General features: G+C 32.7%; 2 protein-coding genes across 6 annotated transcripts in view; one reads left to right on the plus strand and one right to left on the minus strand.

Annotated features, from left to right (window-relative positions):
* The window catches only part of LOC148609565 (uncharacterized), a 38,429-nt gene extending 29,284 nt beyond the window's left edge, over positions 1-9,145 (minus strand). Inside the window, exons 1-5 of one of the 4 annotated variants that reach the window (XM_088596478.1) lie at positions 5,066-5,136; positions 4,794-4,863; positions 3,089-3,407; positions 2,455-2,569; positions 1,281-1,431 (exon numbers count right to left, since the gene is read on the minus strand). In XM_088596478.1, coding sequence (XP_088452604.1) covers positions 1,281-1,431; positions 2,455-2,569; positions 3,089-3,323 — 501 coding nt within the window. In that variant the 5' untranslated portion in view covers positions 3,324-3,407; positions 4,794-4,863; positions 5,066-5,136. Of the gene's footprint in view, positions 1-1,280; positions 1,432-2,454; positions 2,570-3,088; positions 3,408-4,793; positions 4,864-5,065; positions 5,137-9,032 lie in introns of those variants that run through there. The other 3 variants (XM_088596479.1, XM_088596480.1, XM_088596481.1) reach the window with 3 other exon arrangements.
* A 163-nt stretch (positions 9,146-9,308) lies between these two features.
* Positions 9,309-14,665, plus strand: LOC148609566 (archaemetzincin-2-like). Of its 2 annotated transcripts, none has more exons than XM_088596483.1 (3): positions 9,309-9,410; positions 10,997-11,863; positions 12,393-14,665. In XM_088596483.1, exons 2-3 carry the CDS (start codon positions 11,021-11,023, stop codon positions 12,681-12,683), a joined length of 1,134 nt encoding a protein of 377 aa, XP_088452609.1. In that variant the 5' UTR covers positions 9,309-9,410; positions 10,997-11,020; the 3' UTR covers positions 12,684-14,665. The 2 variants fall into 2 exon arrangements, with proteins under 2 accessions (XP_088452609.1, XP_088452610.1); XM_088596484.1 differs by lacking the exon at positions 9,309-9,410 and adding an exon at positions 9,900-9,943.
* Positions 14,666-20,183: the final 5,518 nt, after the last annotated feature.

The raw sequence follows: 20,183 nt of genomic DNA on the forward strand, positions 1-20,183 counted from the left end.
ATCACATGGTACACACTTAATAACCTGCATAGCAATGTAAACCATGGGCATTGAGGTTATTTCTTCAAAGACCGAAAAAATATAACAGTCATTCCTTATAATTATAATTTTAGTATCAAATCAAAGGAGTTAATCAGCAAAAAAGGTTGATGACGTTACAGTCACATGACAAAATTTGGTCTATGTGATGATGGACAAAATATTTTATCCAATCTGAAAACATGTTACATCTGAAATTAAATTATAAGGCAACATATCATTTTTAGAAATGGAGTACTTTGTGTTAATTGTTTGACATTAGGCAATAACCTACTCTTGGGAATGGTGTACGTTAGACTTGTTTGACATCAGACAATAACTTACCCTTGGGAATGGTGTACTAGAATAAGCCGATAAGGTGCATTTAGTGTCACTTGCTGGACATCAGACAATATCTTACCCTTAGGAATGGTGTACTAGAATAAGCCGATATGGTGCATTTAGTGTCACTTGGTTGACATCAGACAATAACTTATCCTTGGGAATGGTGTACTAGAATAAGCCGATATGGTGCATTTAGTGTGACTTGCTTGACATCAGACAATAACTTATCCTTGGGAATGGTGTATTTGGTGTAACTTGCTGGACATCAGACAATATCTTACCCTTGGGAATGGTGTATTTGGTGTGACTTGTTTGACATCAGGCAAGAACTTACCTTTGGGAATGGTGTATTTGGTGTGACATGTTTGACATCAGACAATAACTTACCCTTGAGAATGGTGTATTTGGTGTGACTTGTTTGACATCAGACAATAACTTATCCTTGGGAATGGTGTATTTGGCGTAACTTGCTGGACATCAGACAATATCTTACCCTTGGGAATGGTGTATTTGGTGTGACTTGCTTGACATCAGACAATAACTTACCCTTGAGAATGGTGTATTTACTGTGACATGTTTGACATCAGACAATAACTTACCCTTGAGAATGGTGTATTTGGTGTGACATGTTTGACATCAGACAATAACTTATTCTTGGGAATGGTGTATTTGGTGTAACTTGCTGGACATCAGACAATATCTTACCCTTGGGAATGGTGTATTTGGTGTGACTTGCTACACATCAGACAATAACTTACCTTTGGGAATGATGTACTTGGTGTGACATGTTTGACATCAGACAATAACTTATTCTTGGGAATGGTGTATTTGGTGTAATTTGCTGGACATCAGACAATATCTTACCCTTGGGAATGGTGTATTTGGTGTGACTTGCTGGACATCAGACAATATCTTACCCTTGGGAATGGTGTATTTGGTGTGACTTGTTTGGTATTTGGGTTTAACAAATCAAACCCCACTTCTTGGTAAATTTCCATGTAAGATATGTGCACATTTATTTCCTCGTCTGTTCGCTTCTCAAGCTGTTGGAATATCATTGATAGTGCTCTAAAAACAGCAAGATAATTTATGAGAATATACAATGAAATCTTTCTGACAAAAAAAGTACCTGAAGCATTTAGGATTGAAGGTCTTGCTAAGTTCAGGCAGTAGTTCTGTTTATGCAGGTTTATTCAGGTTTAATATAAATGGAAACCTCAAGTAATGGCTGGTTTAAACAATTTCAGAATGATGTTTAGATAAGACAAATTTCCAGATTATTTATCAGTTTAAACCAGTTTTACTATACAAATTCATGTTTCTTTTAGAAACAAACTATCAAGGAATTTTCTTGTTATTGGAAAAAGAAGTGAAAGATGGAAAATCCAAGTTGTGTGTCTAAAGTTAGGTGTAGTATGTATCATATTATTCATGTTAACAAATCATTATTCAGTTCAATGAGTTAAATAGAGTTCGGTGGTAAAAATGACTATTTTAGGTAATACATGTATGTACTGGTACATCAAATAGAAAATTACACATTCAAAGTGAAAATGACCAAATAACAACTTCATGCATGTAAGAACAAAAAATAAAACACATCAAAATAAGACAAATTTTTCAAAAAGGAGTATACATGTATATATCATTCCCATTTTTTTTTAAGACTTCTGAAATTAAACTCTTGGTTCAGTTATATTAATAAGTTAGAGTTATCTCCCATAACGATGTATAAATCAAATAATTATATAAATATCTTGTTTCTACAAATATTACAACTCAACTGCCAAAGCTAAATAAAATATTCTGTGTCTCAAAGGTTTTACAGCCTACATAGGAAAAATTGAAACATATATTTTTCACATGTTTTTAAAACATCTGAAAAATGTATGTTTATCATATTTTTTTCAGATGTTAAAGACCACCATGAAAAACATATATTTCTGACTATATGAAAATCATATGGTATTTCTATGTTTTTAATAGAGTTTCATATCTGAAAAGTGTATGGTTTTTGAAAGATTTTGTGAAAATACTGGTCCTAAACATATACAGAACTTATACATCTGAAACCCTGCAGAGAGGAATTACCTAGGCTCTAATCCTCTCATATTGTACTGTTTGCTGTATCCCTCTACAGTAAATGTCTTCCCTGTTCCTGTCTGACCATAAGCAAATATAGTCCCATTATATCCATCCAGAAATCCTGTAACAGAGTGGCAGATACATGTATTTAATATGAAATTTCTTTTATATATGTTAGTACTGTCTGAAATTGTATTTTTTTGTGAGGTTTATCTCTGACTTTTTTTTTTTCAAGTTTTTTTCAAATGTACGATATTGTTTGGTGATGAATGAGGAAACTTAATTTATACCTGACTGTAACAAACATTTTTGCAAATCAATTTGAAGGGATCAATGGTTGGTTAAAGTGTCCTGTAGAGTCACTTTTTAAAGTCATACGATAGGCAAATAAGACATTAAAATAGTTATTTGTCTGAAAAATTTTCTTTACATTTATGCACACTAAAAATCACTGTGCATTCAAAATCTGCCAACTTTGCATTTTTCAACTGATGTGTGCATGTTCCAAGTTAATATTTTTCCAGTCACTCATGCTTATGATTCAGGGGTTAATTCTACAGAATAGGAATAACCATATGGTATTACATTATACTTATCAACTTATAAACAAAGCTTCACATTTTCCAATAAATCTACTTACCAGTAACAATATCTTTAGCTGCCGTATTGAAGACCTCTTCCTGTGTTGCAATGTTCTTAAAGATGTAGTTGAAATGAAACTCATGGTGTATTTTTGTTCTATTATTAGCCTTAGGATTATTGTAGTCTCGCAGTAACTCTGGTACTTGTAAACTCAGAATATCACTCGTTACCTCAAATTCTGGGTAATAGTCAGCCGTAGGTTTTATACGACAGTATGTTCTAATTTGCGGCATGTTTTAAGGACTATATCAGCACATTTTCACATTTTCACATTCTGACTAAATAGATCTACAAACTTTTCCAGTCCATGTTGCATCCTAAAATGAAATTGTAAATTCAATTTAAAAAAAAATGATTAAGTATGGACCTGTTTAGCATTAGTTTATGCTACATGTAAGTGTAATATTATTGTTCTAGTAATTAGGGGCTACAACATGGAAAAACAAAATATATTAGTAATACCACTGCATGTAACAATAAATCTTTAGTTTTACACAAATGGGATACCTAGAATTAAAAAATACTATTGTCATACATGTAGATATGTACACACAAAAACAACTTATTCAATACAAGGCTGACATAACTGTTAACGTTTGACAGTTCATTTGGGAGATTCTCATCCATTGACAATACCTAATTTGGGAGATTCTCACCCACTGACAATACCTCATTTGGGAGATTATTACCCATTGACAATACCTCATTTGGGAGATTCTCAACCATTGACACTATCTCATGTGGGAGACTTTTATGGCATTCAGGGATTGCTGGTATTCTTGGTGTGGATGGAGTTAAATTTCTAAATTGGTCCATTCAACTATATTCTAAAACATTTACATTCCCAATCATGTGTTTTTGATTCTTTGACTTAATATACTGGTACTATTATTTTTTGTGTTCACTCTAATATTCAATTTGCTCCTTCAAGATTTTACTTATTCAAGTGAGATTTTCTTTTTTCAAAACTAATTTATTTCAACACCATAATTACAAATTATTGATGTTTGGTTTTTGTTGTTGTTGCTTTGTCACAAACATAATTATTATGTATGTTTAATGGCAATAAAGTTATATGATTGATTTGTTAATTATTACTGATTAAGTACTATTGTTTTTGGAGTACCAAATTTTCGTGGCTTTCGTGGGTAGGCCAAACCACGAAATTTAGCAACGAAAAGGAGAATCCCATTGACGTGTATACTGAAAACCTCAAAACCATGAATTCAAGGATCCATGAACTTGTGTGTCTTCTCTAATCCAGGAAAATAGGTATCCACGAATTATAGTACTTTCACAGTAATCTTTATTCTGGCATTTGAGAAATAACAAAAAAATTCAAAGTATAATTAGTAATCAATTTATGAAGTGTTCTATACATGTAGTTCCTGAATTTTGACGAGAAAATATGACTTACCATAAACATAATATATATATGGTGTGAATCACATTTTAAAGAGAAAAAAAACATTCATAAAGTCCATTGAATTAACAATTGTTGCATCGCTTAGAACCAAGTCACTAATTCATAAATCATAACAGGGACCACAAAAAAAATCATTAAAAAGCTTTGAAGCGCATACCAAAATGGGAATTCTTTAATAAATATATAGCTAACATCAATAAGTTTAATGAATAATAACTTCAATATAAAAAGAGTCAATAAAGTAACAATGGTGTACACTGATATGGTACAAACTTACATTCTCAAATAATTGATTAAGTCCACAAATATAAGATCCATAAGTATATCACCAAATGTCCCATAACATGCTGTAAAGCATTTAATAAAGGTTTTAAACTTTCACAGTTTGGGGGGAAATCAAATATTTTCACTACATCATTCATGAAACTATGAAACAAACAATGTGACATCAGATTAATATTTTGTACCTAAAAATAAATTTAAAGAAGGTTTTAAATTATTATAGAAAAAATCTGTTGTAAAAGACACATGTATTAGAAGGATTAAAACCTTTTTCTTAAAACCAGATTTCATGATCCTTTGAATGCCTCCCCATAACATACATCATAATTAAAACAGAAAATGATTGTTTAAAAACATCCCAAACTAAAAACAGGCCTTCATTGTATAACTTCATACCATATTGAAAACCAATGGGAGAATGTGAGTGAACATTTAAAGGGTCGATCCTACACTATAACAATAGGACTTTATACTTTCAGGTCATATGGATTAAAATATTCATCATCAAATTTTAAAGAACAAAACCTTATTTGTTTGGGTGTTTTAGTCTGGCCAACTTATTAGGGTGGGTATTTAATTTCATTCTAAACTAAATATGAAATTTTTAGTAGATTTAGTTTTCCCTTTATTTGGGTTGGAGGACTAGTTGACATAATTAATAATAAGAATATATACATAGCAAATGTTTCATGTAGATTTTTTTTCTTCACATGTAAACTAGTGTTAATCAAGACAAACATTTTATACTGAGAAAATATTTATATCCATGGGAAACCAATTTTCGTGGATTTCATGGTTGACTCAAACCATGAAATTAAATTCATGAAAAAATACATATTTTCTGTTTATTTAAGCTGCGGGAAAAGTCAAACCATGAATTTAAGTATCCACATACCAACAATTTGTCTGCAATTCACAAAAATTGATATCCTTGAATAAAAGTTCTCGCACTAACTAAATACCCTTAACATGATTTTGAGTACTCTCACAATATGTGGACAGATGGTCAGACATACGTGTACAATAGAGAAGGTTCATAAAAATGATATATTTACTACAGACAGAATAAATGTTAAGCTCTAAAATTTTAATAATGGGTACCAACCACCTTTGGTTAGTGAATTTTTGCCAAAAAGAGGTCGGTATATGAATTTTGACTTTCCATTGGAAAGTGAACTTTATATCCATAGATTTTTATTTTATGAAAAACTTGAAATTAGCTTTTGGCTAGCTTTATATACATTTGTAACTCCTTAAATCTTTTACTTCCTAAAGTATACTAAAAATATTTCATATATACATGTATAGTCAGTAAGTAATTGTACAATGTATGTATTGTTTGAGGATCATCAATTTTTAATTCAACTGGTACTTCAATACAAGCATGCAGGAATATAGTTTTTCCTATTCTGAGAACTCATCATAAAACTACTGAAGAAAAACTTGATTACCTTCAGTTCATGAGAACAATAATTACTCCACTTAATATTAATACATTGTATTTTGTAATTCTTATTTCTATATAGAACATTTATAACTGAATTTAAATTCTTACTAAGTACATGCACAGCAACAACTTTATCTTTTTTTATCATATTCCTTGAAGATAAGCTCTTGTTTTTTGATCTATACTGTTTAATCTGTGAAGATTAGTAATCCTGAACTGAAGATTAATCTGTCTAATTTCATTGTCCTATGGAAATGTCAGTTATTTGATTGACAAGTCAATTGAAGTTTACTTTAAAAAGAATTTAAAGCATGAATGTCCTGTAAGAAAAAAATCCCTCATTATACATGTAATTTCAGACTGAGAGCTTATAAATTTGAGCTCTTTGATATACATGTATGCATGTGCAAATTTATGTAAAACAAGAAATTTACTTGAAATTTTCAGTCTAGAAACCCTACTTCCAAAAATTAGTAAAAGAGAAAATCTGAATGTTTAACACGAAGAATTCTCTGTAAAAAGATAAGGCCCAAACACAATTTTCATTGGGCTGAGAGTTCAAAATTAAGAAGGATTTGATCAGGATATTCTACAGCACCTTTGAGACTGAATTCAAGACACTCTGTAACCATAACAACCTTCACATATCAGAGGCAATCCTTAATTCCCCTAATTCTACAGACATCAGGGGTCGCGCTGGGCTTCGCCAATGTCACAATTTGCAATTTTTTATTTGTTCTGGTGACAAAAATAACCAATTGGTGATTTTCTTGGTGCCTAAGTTTTGTATAATAAAATTGACAGGAAGTTTATCAGCAAGGGATATTTTCTCCAATTATCAAATTATTTTGGCACCTGGTCAGAGTTAACTGACCATGACCAATTTAAGACTGAAGGCAATTAACGGTAATTAGACCAGACGACCATGACTGACAATATCCTCATGGGAGGTGTCAATCAAATGTAAATATTATTGAGCCAATCAAAACTCTCCTCATCTGGTCAAAGGTAAACACATATGGCCATGTGCACATGGCTACATACAAGCTTCACATCCCTGTCTAACCATGTGACACATTCAGAAAAAGACTTACCTAAAGACAGAATAAATTAAATCCAATTAACAATGATTATCCCATCAGGAAGTGTCTAAAACACTTAGAAATTAAAGAATTGATGAAAGAAAATGGATGAAATGTATGTGTACATGTACATGTATGTTGATGAGGGTATTTATAGGACCTGACCCAATAACACTTGAACAAAAAAGACTTCAAATTATTATTTTTAAATGTTTGTGACATCCAAAAACAACCAAACTTTGATTGTAGTTTTTTCAATCAAAGTTAAGAACAATCTTAAACTTACACATATTTATTTCTTAAGTAATATGATACTTTTGTCAGGCCAACTTGCTGCCAAAAACATGTAAAAATCACCCAACTTTTTTCTCTAAAAACTTTACAATCCAGGTACATGTACCTTCAAGGGAACCAAGATTCTAATGGAAATCAAAAGAATGTTATCCAGGTACAAAGACCAGACATGAAAATCAGACACACAAAACGGAGAACATAAATAAACAAAATAATATAATCAAAGTAACAGAAGTAAATGAGCAACTCAATCTCCACTAAAAACTGAGAGCATAGATCAGGTGCACCGATAAGGTAAGCATTCTTTGCTTTTCTAGAAACACCGAGTTGTCATAAAAAGTCAACTCCAGGGTAGACCAAGAGGAAACCAAAACTATGACACGCTGAACAAATCAGTTTTCATGGTGCAAATGGGTACCGGTACATCATAAGGATCCACAAGTTCATGATGATCAACATTAAACTTTTGTAGTGATTACTTCAACATAACTCTGTTCTAGAAGCTTAACTGTAACAAGTCTAGCGCAACACAAAAAGTCTGTGTAATTAAATACAGCGAGCTCTGGCATAATGTACACGTTGTTATATGAAAACTCCAAACGCGGGTGCTGAAGGGATGTTGCCACAGATGAAAGAAAAGTTGACAATACAGAATGAAAAGTCATTGTGTTTGTCATGTACATGTAGTTTGGTCAATAGTCTTCCTTTATCATCAATCACTAAGTGTAGGTCAAGATATGAGACTGACTTCACAGTGTCTACAGTATCCTTTATCTGAAGTTCTTTGGGGTAGATGTAATGTATCAAATTCCCAAAACTAGGATTGTTTAAAGTAATATGTAATCTACGTAGCAGAAATTGAGATTAAAGGATATAGCTAAAAGATGTTCCTTCTTTTGGATTAGATCAGCTATAAAGTCAGCCTCATAAGAGTGAAGGAATGGGTCTGCAGGTGATGAGCACAATTTGTTCTCATTGGAATGCCTACCATTTGTTCCCATATTTTCTTCTGGCTCACTGTCTATAAACCTGTAGAAAATGTTCTTTTCCAAACAAAATTCCTTGTATTATTAAATATTGATATAAACAATACAAGATGTAAAGCATTCAAAATGTTGGAATGTCATCATTTTTCTTGTACATTATCACTCGGACATGGCTTGACTATTTAAGACCCAATGATTGTCTGTACTGAATGTTTCAATAAAAACTCAGTTACTTGTATAATATACAACTCTAAACTCGTACCAAATTCCCAAATATTTGTGGCCAAGATTTACAAGCCAAAAAAAAACACACACAAATACGAGAATCACGTACTACTAGTTCAAAATAGAGATGCAATATCATTATGATACATTGTCAACTATATCAAATTGTTACATGAATTCTGAAAAAAAAGTTTTTTTACCATGAACTAGGATTAAAGATCGAAAACTCACAGAGTTGGCATTTCACGTCCAAGTCTTGCAAAAAAGCAGATGCAATCACGAAACGAAACTTCAAATTCAACGTTGTTGTTTAATTTTGTTTTCTTAATTTGCAAAAGATGAACAAATTTAAGATGATTGTATAGTAAATATGTAAATTATATAGAATTTAAATAAAACAGACCTGTTTCATTTAAATTAATAATTATTCAGTGCGTTTTCGTTTTGTTAAACGATTTGAAACTTTACTTTTCATACCGGAAGTTTACATGTTGCCAGGTGGTTGAAACAAGGAAGTAAATCATCTTGAAGTGCAGAAAATTGACTGATTCCAAATAAAATGTCCATATCAACAACAGGTAATTTGAAAAACATGAACAGTTAAATTTCCATATACAGTGTCAGTGGAAGCCCGTCCTTTACAGTTTTGTCTCTTTGAAGTCCCTTTTTCGTAATATGGAAAGTAAATCAATATTCAGTAAATTAAAGGACCAATAATACATGTATGTTGTAGGCAAACACCGTGAGGTTTCACATTCTTGAATTACTATTTTAATGGTACAAACAGCTTCAGCTCTATCTTTTTTAAGTTTTAGCTGATCTGATTCATGATGCACTCCTTGAAGCATTCACATTTACCGTGCCTTTACACATCATTTTGTATTCGTTTAAATGCACGATAAAAGCACAATAGAAGTGTTCGTGTAAACACACTAATAAAGCACAATAGAAGTGTTCATGTAAACGTATGATCAAAGCACAATTGAAGTGTTTGTGTAAACGCACCCTAGTACATGTAGCTTTGTTATTTAAAAATGCATGATGGGAGCATTCTTTTAAATGCACTATAGGAGTGTTCATTTGAATGCGTGCTGAGAATATTTGTTAAAAGGTATGAAATTTTATAATTTTCAATGTAAAAATTAATGCTTATCTATGTTCATTTATTGGTATCTATACATTTTTGTAAGTGTCAATTTGATATTTTCTTGCTACAAAACTTCCCTGTTAAGACTGTTACTGCTGACTACAGAATTAAATCTGGTTTGGTTGATAACTGTCACTGGGGACAATTTCAAGAATGACATTTGCAAGTACACACACATTGTTGTTAAACTCACTTTGTGCTCACTACTATTCAAACTTTGCACATTGTTTCTATGTGTATTGAAATTGTGCAGGTGAAACCCAATACATGTGTACAAGACTAAAGAAATATCTGCTTTCTCCAATCAAATCTTAGTTTATTTCACATGCCATATGGCTCCTTTTTGTAGCATAAGGCACCAACCATTTTTATACTGAGGGTGGCCAGGGGGTAGGGGGCTGGTGTTATTTTTGAAAAAATAAAATTATTCCATATTTGAGCAAACAATTTTTTTTTAACTTGGCCAAGGACATAAAAAATTATGATTCAATATTTTTTTCCATTACTTATAATTAACAATGTAGATTGTCAAATAAAATTGTTGAACTCCAGCTGCTGCTGAAAAAATTAATTATTTTTGTGCTTCACTTTGCAAACAAATTCTTGTAACATATAATTTCACCCCCCCCCCCCAACCCTCTCAAGAAGAAAATGGTATGTGCCTAAGACAAATCAGAACTATTACACAGTGTATATATATATATATCCTACATTATAGCATGTATGTTGAACTTAGAGCCATTTTTTGTTGTTGGCCCATTATTGGCAATTCAATATGTTCTTATGTAACCTAATGTTCATGGGGTTCATATTTCTGTAATCTGTACATTAAAAGAGTTGATTTGGCTGTCATGTAAATCCAAATCATTTGAAAATTGTCAAGCCTATAGACATCTATTTTACATTGGGGCTTAGATCTACAATTGATAAACAGGCCACAAGTGCAAATAAGCAAATAATTGTGAGTAGCTTTGTCATTATAACCTATGCACTTCAAATGTTTATTTGATTCTGTAGGTGTAAGAGTCATTAACTACTGAAATGGGATCATGGTATTCAGCACAGTCATCAGATTCTGTCTTCCTAATCGGAAAATTAAGTGGGAAGACACTTGGAGAGAGAAAGTTCTTTAGTCTTGCTGAAAAGTATTTAGAACAGACCATTAAACCTATCAAAGCAACTAATGAGGATGACAAAGAGACACGCAAAGGTGATTTCAAACAATGTGTAATAGGTAAACAATGTGGAGAAAATGTTACTCTTCAATCATCTAATTCCTCACTACATCAGAATCATGAAGTTGAATTACTATTCATACCTAAGCCTAGAACAAAGAAGCTCTTTTTCTTTCAAACATATGTGCAGTGGCGTGCTAATATCAATTTTGAATTTTTACAGAAACTATTTTTTCAACCTCAAAAAACCATTTATCTACTGAAGATTAACCAATTCCCTGATTTTGTGAATGATTTCAGAATCAATATAAACAAAACAGATTATAGTTTATTTGATTTTATACAAGAATTTCTGAAAATAATGTTCCTTGGAATGGATGTTAAATGGCTTGATGATATTGATTTGGAGGAAACAAAGTGGAATATTACAGAAAGGTGCCATATACTGACAGAACAACTACAATACCTAGTCACGGACTTCTTTGAACCATTACAAACAATAATGCCAAAAGATGGCTACTGTATCATGGGTTTTACATGGACTGACCTGTACCCAGAAGAGAAATATAACTTTGCCTTGGGTGAAGCATCATGTCGTCATCAATCAGGTGTATTCAGTTTTGGTCGATTTCCGCCATCCACATTTGACCCATCAAATCCAAAAGACATCACTGAAATATCCATTGATGTTTTATGGAAACTCCTAAAGGTATATATATTTATATTTATATATGACTAGATTTAAAAAAAAAAATTTTTGGAATGAAAATTCAACAGATTTTAGATTTTACAAATATACATGTACATGGATGGCCTATGTAATTTAATTATCAAAAGAATTTCTCTATCTTGACGAGCACCTGGCCACATGTAAGATATTCCACATGATATTGTCTTTATCAAAATCCATAGTAATTAATATTCAGTTTATCAGTGAACCAATTATTGCATTTTAAGTGTTTTTACTGTACATATAGTTATTTTAAACTACTTCGTCTCACAAACAAATGTCTTTACGTACTGTTGGTGTATGGTGTCATTTTTATTCAAAAATCGTAAGAAGGTATGATGACATCACAATCACTTCAAATGTTTTGTCGGATATTTTTTAAAATCTTGTCATGTATCAGAGCTAGAGAATTCTCATATCTGTCAACAAGATCAAAGGAAAAAGTACCGATAAAGATAGATATTAGAAAAGTATATATGATGTTCAGGCACTTTATTGTTTATTTTAGGTATCTAGTCATGAGATAGGTCATCTGTTTGGTATGGAACATTGTGAGTTTTTCCACTGCCACATGAATGAAAGTTTGTCAATGGCCGAAGCCATGAACCAACCATTGTTCTTTTGTCCAGTCTGTTTGAGAAAAATCCATCATGTCTGCCAGTTTGATATTCTGGAACGATACAAAAAACTGGAAAAGTTTATTGAGGATATCAATATCCAGTGTCCTTCAGACAAATGGACAGAGTGTATAGTATGGTTGAAAAGGTGTAAACAGTTTTTACAAACTGAAGAAATATGAAGTATACATTTACATGTACTATATCTAATTTATTTACTACCTGCAATTTGCAAAGCATCTTCTTTCATTTAAACTGTCTGTAATTTTTTTATTTTCAGAAAACAAATTAAGGAGACAATGTTTGTTGTCAGTCTGTAAGAAAATAAATTAGTCATGTTTTACTCTTTAAAATAAGATTAACATATTCACCTAACACATTTGTTGAGGTAGGACATGAAAACCTGTTCATTTATCTCTGAAAGTGGGCAGTATGTAGCGGTTATGGCATTTGTTGGTACACGCCTTTTTCAGTATAGCAAATTACAGCTTTTTGAAATATAACTATCACAGGATTTCATTTTAGACTTAAGCAACATCAATATTTTGTTTGACAACTGTGTTTACATTTTGATCATACTTGTGTATGGGTAATAGAGTATCCTCTACCAAGCTTTGCTCACAGTTTTTCTTATTATGTACCATTTTGATTTTGAGATTATTTTTTACACTAGTAATTTTCCAAATGGCCAATTTATATCATTGGATTTCATCTCTTCTTCACTTTTCATAATTAAATTATATGTATAATAAACTTATGATACAAGTATTCAATTTGTATGTTTTGATAATTTGTTATAGGGTATGTTACATTTGCCATGTTTACAGTAAGTCACATAGTTAACTTCAGAGAATAAAACCTGAATTGGGTCAAAGTTATCTGGATACTTTTGTTTGAGTTATTGACCTTGGAAGGAGGAAAATGACCTTTTTTCCAATATTCTGCAAATATCTTGAAAACTATAAAAGATAGAAAAAAAAACTTTCAATTGATGAAATGATCCTTATGATAAGTCATACAAAAGTCCATTTGAGTCAAAACTTGGGTTATTGCCATTGAAGGGCCAAAAATGATATCTTCTGCAATTTTCAACCAATATAATGAAAACTATAAGAGATAATAAAAAAACCTTTCAAATGTTGAAATGATCCTAATGATAAGGCTTACAATGGTCTTTTTTGAGTCAAAATTGTTGAATGATTTCTTGTTAGAGTTATTGCCATTGGCAGGCAAAAAATGATTTTTTGCAGTTCTTTAGCCAATATCTTGAAACTTTAATAGATAGAGAAAAAAAATTTCATTTGATGAAATTTATGAAATGATCCTTTGATTAGGCCTACAAAAGCCTAATTTTGGTCAAAGATATAGGACAACTCCATGTAGATAATACTCTTGAAAGGCCAAAAAAATGAACCAGGTGAGCGATTCAGGCTCCTGGGCTCTTGTTTTGTCACTAGCTGAGTGTCCTATTATTGTATGATATCTTATAATGCTATCTATTAACTTCAATACTAGTATGACACAGTTTTCACAAAAATGTGAATTGTACTGTTCAGTCTTGTGTAAGGGCTTGCAAATAAATGCAGGCCAGTCAATAAATGCTGGCCTGTCAATAAATGCAGGTCTGTCATTAAATGTTGGCCTGCCAATAAATGCAGACCTGACAAGACTCAAATATTTTGAAGCTGATCTGGCAGCAGTTTCCTTTGTTCTTTCAAAATTTTTGCCAGATCTCATGCATTTATGTCTTAAAAGCTTGGCAGCCTTGTAAATGGCTATTTTTTCATGGGTTGAGACAAATACTGGGAAACAAGTAATCTAAAACTGATAAACAATTAATTATTCTTGTGATTAGATGATGTATGTTGGCCCCACTTTAAGAGTAGCTCAAAGAAAGTTTTAGTGAAACTTTTATCATAAAGTTATTGCCATTAACACTGATACACTTCAAGTCTCTGTGTACTGCGTACTGTATACCGGCTACACAAAAGAGAACTAAGGTGGGCTTTTCCTCTGTTGGTTTATCTGTGAGTACCAAACAGTTTTCTTTCATTTTATTTGTATTTCTGTAACTAAACTTTTATTTGTGATATATGAACTATATATATCAATATGTTACATTTTTTATTCCCATTGGTTGATAAATTTTGTTTGAGTTACTGTCCTTTATGTATATATTGATTTCAAGATTTTGTATCCAAAATGATTCTGTAAGAGTAATCAAGGGAATCAAGGTTATAGCGGTAATCAAAAGAATGAAATTCAGGGACAAAGACAAGACATAGAAAACAGACATGCACAACAAAGAACATAAAGTAACTAAAATAATACATACAAAGTAACAAAAGTAAATGAGCAACTCGGACTCCACTAAAAACTGGTAGCATGGACTAGGTGTACCGGTAGGGTAAGCGTCCTCTGCTTTTCTAGAAAACTTACTATTGTATCTAACTTTGGTGGTATACAGGAACTGTCTTGTCTTTCTGTCCACATATCATGATCAATCTGTAAGTGCAACTCTTCCAACAAACTTTGGTGGTATACAGGAACTGTCTTGTCTTTCTGTCCACATATCATGATCAATCTGTAAGTGCAACTCTTCCAACAAACTTTGGTGGTATACAGGAACTGTCTTGTCTTTCTGTCCACATATCATGATCAATATGTAAGTGCAACTCTTCCAAAACTATTCAGCAGACTCAGATGAGTATTGGTAAAAAGATTAGCCACTGTATATAGATGTTCATTGACATGATGTAAGATAGCATTGTTTGATACTTGTAACAGGAAATAATCAATCTTGAAGGTTTTCAGTACCAGTCCATATAAAATTCAGACACTCTCAATATTAAAGTGATTCATGGTGAAGAAAAACCTACCGCAGAAACAATGCACTTTCAATCTACATATGTAACAGTTGTCCTTTCCATAATCAGATCTGTATTTTTGATAAAATCATACATCAATCTCTCAATAAAAACAACCAAATCGAACAAAATGAAGAACGATAACTCTTGCAAAGTGCTAATTTCGACGACGATGATTGTGATTTACGATCTATGTACTGGATTCTTAAACTCCACAAGAATCCATACAAACAACATTACATAGCTGGATCTGCAAAATGTACCACCAAACCTCTTTCAAAACTTCTAACTTCTTTATTCACAGCTGTCAAAGAGGGTCTTCAGTCCTACCACAACACTTGTTACTCCCGTAGTGGTATTAATTCAGTGTGGATCCTGATAAATTCGAAAGATCTTTTGGAATCAATCAGTTCAAGACTATCATCAGAATAAAATTGCATTAAAACCTATGATTTTTCAACACTGTATACTTCTATTCCCCATACTCAGTTAAAATCCCGACTTAAAAACATTATACATCGTTGTTATTTTTTCAAAAAAAAAAAAAAAAACCAAGATGGTACACCTAGATACAAATATATAGTTCTTGGCAGAGATTCCTCATACTTTGTAAGAAATAATTCCAAATCATCTTTCAAATATACAGAAGATGTTTACAAAATGCTGGAATTTTTAATCGACAACATATTTGTCCTGTGTGATGGACGCGGTTTTCAACAAACGGTCGGCATTCCAATGGGAACATATTGTGCTCCTCTACATCCTGACCTTTTCCTTCACTCTTATGAGGCTGACTTTATAGCTGATCTGATCCGAAAGAAAGAATATCATTTAGCTAAATCCTTTAATCTCAGTTTCCGCTATATAGATGACGTATTATTTTTAAACATCCTAATTTTGTGAATTTGATACGTCGCATCTACCCCAAAGAACTTGAGGTAAAGGATACTACAGACACTGTGAAGTTAGCCTCATATCTTGACCTACACTTAGAAATCGACGGTAAAGGAAAACTATTGACAAAACTATACGACGAACGCGATGACTTCTCATTCCGTATTGTCAACTTCCCTTCCGTCTGCGGCAACATCCCTTCAGCACCTGCGTATGGAGTTTTCATATCACAACTCATACGTTATGGCAGAGCTAACTGTAACAACGTGAACTTTTTGTACTGTGCTAGAACTCTTACAATTAGTCTTCCGGAAAAAGTTGTGTTGCTACAAGATTGAAGTCATCAGTATTCACTACAGAAGATTTATGGCCGTCATCATGAAGTGGTGGATTGTTACTGTGTTTCCATTTGCACCATGAAAACTGATTTGTTAACCGTGTCATTGTTTTCCTTTCCTTGTTCGTCTACTTGGGCTTGACATCTTATGAGCAACTCGGCTGGCGTTTCTAGAAATGCAGAGGATGCTTACCCTACCGATACACCAGGAACATGATCCAGCCATGGACAGAAAATAAACTGTGATTCAATACATTTGCATTTTCCCCATTACTTAATCTAGATTTTCAAATAAAATTTGTATAACTGGCTGCCGCTGAAACAAAATTGAGAAAACTATCCTACACATAGAAAATACATTGAACCACATTAGATAGAGTGCTTAAACCTTTCGGAGAAAAACAAATCAGAATAATTAAGATAATAACTAGTAACTTTTATATATACAAAAAAGAAAAAAAATGATATGCACGAACCCAACTAGAGAAAACTTTGACAGTCATCCGATATATATAGTTGTAAAAAATGATATTTTGTTTCTTATCACCAAATTTTCTTTCAACTCATAGAAAGGTTTAGGAGAAGTTTTCACCTATGAGCTTCAAAATATATGAACCCTTTATCGAATGATCTCCGTTTTGCAAGCATATTTGGTGATAATTTCACCGCGTCATTCGTATGTATACATTCACATGTAATGCAGTTAAGGGGACTAGCGCAAGCTAAACGTTGGAAGACAGACATGACACATGCGCGGCGAGTCCTTCCCGTCACAACGATTTCTTTTCTTGGATATAGCTTACAAATAAACAAAGCATTTGACATTTTTTGAAATTCCCATTATCTTACAATCAATTAATTCAATAATAAATCTAATATACGGGCAAAGAAAACATCGATTGTGCCGTTTTTCCCCGGCGAACACTTCTGTTTCTGTATTCGTTATAAGTGTGATAACTGGGATAGAGGCGGTTAACTTTGATAAAAATATATGTACATATCATTAATTTCTATTATCATCACTTTACTTGTTTCTTGTTTTTTTTAGACTACAGAATTTACGTAAAACCGGTCTAGTAATTCTTATCAACTTATGTGAAGTAAATACATGAAGGGACATATAACTCACTGCATCATCAAGTGAATACCTGTAACGTAATAGAATTATTGTCGAAAGTATAACACTGAAATTCAAGAGATGATCTTGAACTTTAATTGTAAAAAAATAACTAGACTGTAAAGAAAATAAATAATACAAGCATGGAAGAACTTAATGTTTTTTTTAATTTGCTCCGTGTGGATGTAAGGCACGGAATTCTTTTATCCCAAACCTTTCCCGCTTCAACCTCTGTGTATCGCTCCAGATAATATTCTGTTCCACAATTAGGATTTGCAGTTTGTTGAAATCTTCAAGATTGTGGTTTGGTAACCTGAAATGTTGACTTATTGGAAGTAAGGGTTTTTTTTGTAAGGTCGCTCATGTGTCCATTTAAACGTTTGTGAAAAGGTTATTTGGATTCGCCGATATATTGGAAGCCACAGACGGAACAGCGATGTAAATAAATCACATTTGCATTCTTGCAGCGACAAAAATATTTTGTAACGTTTCCCCGTGACCGTACCAGAAAATGTTGATGATTGGTGCATCTGTTTGCAGCATTTACATCTTTTGTCACCACAGGATCGACTTGTACCGGGAGATAAGCTGGGCTTAGATATGTCTGCCCGTACTGACATATTACACAAACTGCTGTCTGAAAGCAACCATAGGTGGCTCAGGAAGGATTTTTGATAGTGTGGATTTTTGATGGTGCTATTCTTATACCCCTTCTTAAATTGTTTTTTTTTAGTTGCAAACGCCTCTTTAAGGATTTATCGTAGGAACAAATTCGCTTAGTCTAAAAGCTTCACTAAATGGTATACTGTTAGTCAAATGCGATGAATGACAGCTTTTAGGCATAAAGTATTGGTGGGTGTTAGTTCGTTTTAAGTATAGGTCTGTGAACAGCTCACCCTCTGATAATGTGCTGGAGGTAGGTATCGAGGAATGTTTCATGAGTGAACTTGATAGATGGGTAATGAAATTGTTCCGCTCTTCTTCGTCATGTATCCACTTCATGCCCACGTCATCAATAAACCTATACCAGGGCAGAGGCTTTTCAATCGAATACTAGTATTCAAGAAGTTCTTTTTCAAACTTTCCAATGAAAATGTTAGCATAATTTAGTGCCATTTTGGTGCACATAGCTGTGCCATTAATTTGTAAATAATGGTCTCCATTAAAAGTAAAATTATTCTTTTTTAAAACCATTGTAAGCAATGTGACTAGGCAGTCAGTAGGTGGATGTTTGACCTTCCGAGATTCCCACATTTCTCTGCAAGCTTCGATGCCGTCAGAATGAGGAATGTTGATATAGAATAAGGTAACGTCCATAGTGACTAAGGTCATATTTGGACTCTTGGCCTACCTGGATTGTTGACTTTGTGGATCTTTGGAAGTAGATAGAATCGACCAGGTTTTTGGTTTTTAGATTTAAAATATTCAAGTGTTTCCAAGTCGATGTGGTCATTTTCGTATATTCTGTTTAATTCAGTTTTGATTTCGACAGCAAATGTTTGAGTGGGGTCTTCTTTTAATTTAGTATAAAAACGGTCGTCTTTAAGTTGACTCTCGGCTTCCTGAATGTAGGCGGATTTGTCCATGACCACTATTGCACTGCCTTTGTAAGCTTTATTAAGATTTCTTCATCTGTTCTTAGGTCTTGTAGAGCAAGGCGCTCACCTGTTGTCAATTTAAGTTGTCATGACTGTCTGTGTTCACTCTATCAGTTCTAATCAGGTAAGATTTTACATTATCTAAGTTAAGATTCTAAGTTAAGTTCTCGTTTTTTGAGAGACCCCCTCACTTTTTTTCCTAAAAATCGATAGTTATTTCTTTGTCCGAATCACTCTCATTTTCATTCTCACTCTCTTTGAAAGCCGAAGTACTCCTTGATCCTCAAACTTCTGCCAAAGTTGTCGAGCTCCTCGGTTAAGATGGTTAAAATTAGTCCTACATGTAGTGGCCGAATGAACAATTGATACATTGTAGGTCTAATTTTGATTAGATTATTTTTGTGGGATGGAGAGGATCATTATATATAAGACAGGACCGGACGTGTGGCTATTGATCCTGTAAATAAGCGATAATAGAATAATAGGACAAAATTTCCATGAAAAAAAATCAAGGATAAAAAATTTATTTTTCTAGCGACTGATGTAAATCAAATAACTGCTCAATTGCTATCTTAAAAGATAAAAAAAACCATATCAGTTCGCATTGCAAACATTTTACAACAATCAATTGGGAAAATGAGGTTCATGTAGGCCAAGGCTCATATGTTTATAAGTATACATGTACACTGTTAATAGAATTCATTTAACTTCTTGCCTTGCCCTAATGGGTATATAAGCATTTTTAAAGGTACCTATCTGTGTAAGAATCAGGCATTGGGTGGCACATCATTTCCCCAATTAAGTCATTTTTGCCTAAAATATATTCATACATCTAGAAAACTACCAAAAAACTATTTAAGTTTATCCTG

The sequence above is a fragment of the Perna viridis genome, chromosome 8, assembly GCF_037379345.1.
Source record: "Perna viridis isolate PV_CMFRI_1.1 ecotype Kerala chromosome 8, ASM3737934v1, whole genome shotgun sequence".
In the NCBI taxonomy this organism is placed as follows: domain Eukaryota; kingdom Metazoa; phylum Mollusca; class Bivalvia; order Mytilida; family Mytilidae; genus Perna; species Perna viridis.